Source organism: Phytophthora parasitica (assembly GCF_000247585.1).
Source record: "Phytophthora parasitica INRA-310 unplaced genomic scaffold supercont2.32, whole genome shotgun sequence".
Classification (NCBI taxonomy): Eukaryota; Oomycota; class Peronosporomycetes; order Peronosporales; family Peronosporaceae; genus Phytophthora; species Phytophthora nicotianae.
The window spans coordinates 551,648-556,280 of record NW_008649018.1 but is presented as its reverse complement, the minus strand read 5'-3'; the positions used below and the strand labels follow the sequence as shown (position 1 = coordinate 556,280).

Here is a 4,633-nt window from a genome sequence, read left to right as displayed (position 1 = left end):
CAATGGCTGGTTACTGGGCAGACTGTCAACTCAAACTCGCTGAACTTGATTTCGTCGATCTTTGACCGTGCCGGTCTGCACACTCGTGGACGAAACCAGGCGAGGCACTTACCGCTACCCGACCATTCTCGACGTATTGAGTTCACCTCGACACTTCCCAATTTGTTATCTTGAACACCAACCGAGCAAAACGCTACAACTCACATCCATAACTTCTAATACCACCACCATCACGATGGCCACTGGTAAAGTCCACGTTCAATCCTGCGGTCTCTTCTGGTAAGTTCACATATCAACTCGCTGTAAGCAAGCGTCAAGTACCTAAAAAAAAGTTTACAATTTCTTTGGGCTATAGGCTCCTGAGCAACGTCTACTTGGTACACGCCGCACTTGTCGATACCAAGTACCCCACCACCACCGATGCTGTCTTCAACCTCATTATCCGTCGCCCGCGCTTCGCTGGCGGGAATTTGTCAATTCCAATTGATTCCAATGTGAGGCTTGTCAAGTGTTCTCGCAAGGAAGCTCCTTACAACACCATTCGTCTCCGCTACGGCAAAACGCGCAAGTGTGTCGTCATCCGCGCGTCTGACTCTCTGGAGCGCGAGAAGTGGCTTGTCGGGATCATTCAAGCCATGGCAGCAGCCCAGAACCTCGGACTTTCCTCAACGATTCTAGATTCTTCGACCGAGACAGCGTTTGAGACTGCATCATGGCATCAATCCTCACCGATGAAGGAGCCATCCGCGCGAGTTCAACTAGAAGCGAGTCTTACCATGTCGAGCGTCGATACCATCAGCTCATCGGCCGATCGGCTAGACAACTTCATCCCTCTGCTTCAGCGTGTGTCGAACACCTCTAGTGTTGTCGCTGATATTGACGTGATCCAACACCGTTCAAGCGTCGATCAAGCTCGATCCAGCAGCATAATCTACGCCCAACGGCGACGCGTACGAGAACATGTAAGCGCTGCTGTGTAGTTCCTCATCAGCTTCGGTCAGTGGTGTTCTACAAGCTAGCTCCGTCAGAGACAGCCTATTAACCGTCGACAATTTCGGCGTGAGTCATGTCGCGTGACCAACTAATGCGTAGATTCGAGATAGGTTAATTATCTCAGTTCGACATACCTTCGTTCCATCTTAACAAAGTATTATAAGTTTCCTTTACCAACAAGTGACTCTGTTACCGATGTCTACATGCCGTAATTACCAGAGAAGATGGAGGGGATCGAGTGCACCATCGTGTCTTCGAGCAAGAATGGGATCACTTCAGCAGTCGCGACGCTGTATTTACGATGACCGATGACACGCATTGCGGCTGTGGCCAGTCCACTGTGCGTCACCACGCCGATATGCGTCGCCCTGTGGCCGTAGAAGACGCGGTTCAGGAAGATGCGCGCGCGGTCGTTGATGTGCAGCTCGGTCTCGCGATGATCAGGCGTCCACCACGGGTCTGCATCACTCCAGATGTCGCTGAAGTCGATGCTTGGATACTGTTCCGCCTTGGACGAGATAGTGCCGCGTAAGTCGCACGTACAGACGCCAATGGTCTCACGAGGCCACTCCATCGATCGTTTCGGGATCTCGGGGTGATTCTGGTAGGCGATCATTGCCGTGCGCAGTGTGCGCTCCAACGGGGATACCACGACCTCCTCCAGTCTCAGTCCTCTCTTAAGTTCCTCGTCGATCCTTTCCGACGCTTTGTCAACCTGTTGCATCCCCAGTTTCGTCAATTTGGCGTCTGTATACTTGGCCAGTTTACTGTAATATCTGTCCCAGGCTTCAGTGCCGTATGTGGCCTCCGCAACGTTATGGATACCCTCTCCATGACGTAAGAAGAGGAACAACTTGACTTCTACGCCTTGAGCGGTCCGTGCAGTAATGTAGGCGTCTACATCCGTCCACGTGACGTTGTCGAGAAGTCCGAGATGTTCCGGGTTTGACGGTGGAACATCCACGGACGGAGTGCCTTGCTTGAAGAAGCCCGGGACGTATCGAAGCGTGAACGGCACGTTGGACCCATCGGGCGGGGATAGCGCCCCCAACGGGGCGATGAATAGCGAGACTAGGACGAGAAATGACGTCTGGAAGCGCATGGTATCAGCCAGAGAAGCTCGTCGTCTTTAATGAGATCTTTAACTATGCATAATCATGTGCCACTCGTGACGTACCTGAACACGTGGCCAGTGGGACGTGGAATGTTGGTTCGCTAAATTGAGTTAGAGGTGGTCGTTGTACGGAGATTCCTGGCACCGAAAATGCAAGCGTCGCTGATACATGTATAGCCGGGTTATTTTTTTTAGGACTTCTTTGTATCAGCAACGACTGGAATTGCAGTTTTCGATCCTGTGTAAATGGAAATTGATGATGCTATCTATCTCTTAGCGAGATGGTTTTTAGTATCCGTAAAGGTGGATTGAAATTCAACGTCTGTGACTACAGAAGTGTTGGTTGCATTGGGGACTTTATCCAGCAGACGCGATGATCTGGCCGACCGAAATGAAGAGCTGCATGGCAGCTGGGATGTTTTGTCGAACCACTCGCCGAAGAGAACAAGCTATTGGAGCCGAGCAAATGACGGTGGGGTTTTGTGGAAGCGTCGAAGTGTGTTGCTTCGACACGGCAAACGGTGGCACACTGGTTGTTGGAATCTTAGGTATCGTGGTCATCCGCATCTTGGCAGGCGCTTTTACAGCGCTTTGGTTGGTTGCGTATGTGGACAGTGCTGCTGTGATTGCGGCTAGCCACTGCTGTAGTTCTTGTGGGCTTGAGGCCCGCAGGACAAGAGTCTTGCTGTTTGGACCGTGAGTTAGACGTATAATGTTGCGCTCGATGTCGCTGCTCAAGTTTTTCACAAACTTGACGGTTGAGTCAAGAGGAATCCTTAGAGCCCCCCCTGTGATCCGCGGACGCTGGATAACAAGGTTGTACATGTAGACCGCCTGGGTAGCGTGTTTAAGGCCAGCGATTTTTGTCTGCGGAGTGCAGATCAGAAACACGGTGCTCAAAAACCTGCTCGAACAATTCACCAGCAGAAAGTTAGCGAGATATCCTGACCGGAACTTACGAAGCGATGAAAGCTTACCAAACGAGGCCGTATGATTGAACGTAGAGTTTACCGCACGTCATTGTGGTGGTAGTTGAGTACTAGCTTGAGTGGGAAACTAGTCTGGTGCGTAGTTTGCTTGGTCGGTGTGAAGCAAAATATGGAGTGACGAAGCCAAAGCTGGTTAAATGAACCAGAATTGATACAGCGACGACGGTATCAGGTATCGATCTTACGGGAGCCGGGCCACCATGGATTTTATTCTTGTTACTGAACAAGACAGCTCTTGTGGTACGCAAAATGGATGGCTCTAAAATGAAGATTTTATGCTGGTGTGCACGTGCAAGCATTGAGACCACGAATATGTTGTGACAGGAATGCGGCATCACCACCAATGGGGTGCTAGATGTCCACAACTTGCGACTAATTCTTGACTCAAATTGGTGTAATGCTCATCGTTTTCAGTATTTCACTGAAATCAAGAGTCCATTTCGGTGGTGGGAACGAACGTGATACCGTCCAGACAATCCCTGAAGTTAAAGTGTCAGAAAGTTGGAACGAGGAAAAAAAATGGGTCGAGAACACGATGAAATGGTCAACATTGTTATGCTAGGATATGGCAAGCCTTTACGAAAAATCAATAGTGAGTGTGGTAGACCTCCGTGGTGTTTGGAGGTTGGGGGCAATTTCGGCTCTTCCTGATGGAGCTAGCTTACAGAACGCCACTGACCGAAGCTGATGAGGAACTACACAGCAGCGCTTACATGTTCTCGTACGCGTCGCCGTTGGGCGTAGATTATGCTGCTGGATCGAGCTTGATCGACGCTTGAACGGTGTTGGATCACGTCAATATCAGCGACAACACTAGAGGTGTTCGAAACATGCTGAAGCAGAGGGATGAAGTTGTCTAGCCGATCGGCCGATGAGCTGATGGTATCGACGCTCGACATGGTAAGACTCGCTTCTAGTTGAACTCGCGCGGATGGCTCCTTCATCGGTGAGGATTGATGCCATGATGCAGTCTCAAACGCTGTCTCGGTCGAAGAATCTAGAATCGTTGAGGAAAGTCCGAGGTTCTGGGCTGCTGCCATGGCTTGAATGATCCCGACAAGCCACTTCTCGCGCTCCAGAGAGTCAGACGCGCGGATGACGACACACTTGCGCGTTTTGCCGTAGCGGAGACGAATGGTGTTGTAAGGAGCTTCCTTGCGAGAACACTTGACAAGCCTCACATTGGAATCAATTGGAATTGACAAATTCCCGCCAGCGAAGCGCGGGCGACGGATAATGAGGTTGAAGACAGCATCGGTGGTGGTGGGGTACTTGGTATCGACAAGTGCGGCGTGTACCAAGTAGACGTTGCTCAGGAGCCTATAGCCCAAAGAAATTGTAAACTTTTTTTTAGGTACTTGACGCTTGCTTACAGCGAGTTGATATGTGAACTTACCAGAAGAGACCGCAGGATTGAACGTGGACTTTACCAGTGGCCATCGTGATGGTGGTGGTATTAGAAGTTATGGATGTGAGTTGTAGCGTTTTGCTCGGTTGGTGTTCAAGATAACAAATTGGGAAGTGTCGAGGTGAACTC

The 4,633-nt window shown here is 50.4% G+C and overlaps 4 protein-coding genes across 4 annotated transcripts; 1 reads left to right on the top strand and 3 right to left on the bottom strand.

Moving 5' to 3' along the window:
* Nucleotides 1-235: 235 nt before the first annotated feature.
* Nucleotides 236-1,137, top strand: PPTG_13394 (hypothetical protein; the record flags this gene model as incomplete). Its single annotated transcript, XM_008909022.1, has 2 exons — nt 236-279; nt 356-1,137. The coding sequence occupies 2 exons, from the start codon at nt 236-238 to the stop codon at nt 978-980; spliced, it is 669 nt and encodes a 222-aa protein (XP_008907270.1). The 3' UTR covers nt 981-1,137.
* PPTG_13393 (hypothetical protein) lies at nt 894-2,299 on the bottom strand. Its single transcript, XM_008909021.1, has one exon. The coding sequence runs from the start codon at nt 2,093-2,095 to the stop codon at nt 1,193-1,195; it is 903 nt and encodes a 300-aa protein (XP_008907269.1). The 5' UTR covers nt 2,096-2,299; the 3' UTR covers nt 894-1,192.
* Nucleotides 2,300-2,464: 165 nt separating this feature from the next.
* Nucleotides 2,465-3,197, bottom strand: PPTG_13392 (hypothetical protein; the record flags this gene model as incomplete). Its single annotated transcript, XM_008909020.1, has 2 exons — nt 3,085-3,197; nt 2,465-3,011 (listed from the first exon to the last, which is right to left on the bottom strand). Exons 1-2 carry the CDS (start codon nt 3,126-3,128, stop codon nt 2,465-2,467), a joined length of 591 nt encoding a protein of 196 aa, XP_008907268.1. The 5' UTR covers nt 3,129-3,197.
* A 465-nt stretch (nt 3,198-3,662) lies between these two features.
* On the bottom strand, nt 3,663-4,536 carry PPTG_13391 (hypothetical protein; the record flags this gene model as incomplete). The annotated part of the gene is made up of 2 exons (XM_008909019.1): nt 3,663-4,416; nt 4,493-4,536. The coding sequence occupies 2 exons, from the start codon at nt 4,534-4,536 to the stop codon at nt 3,792-3,794; spliced, it is 669 nt and encodes a 222-aa protein (XP_008907267.1). The 3' UTR covers nt 3,663-3,791.
* Nucleotides 4,537-4,633: the final 97 nt, after the last annotated feature.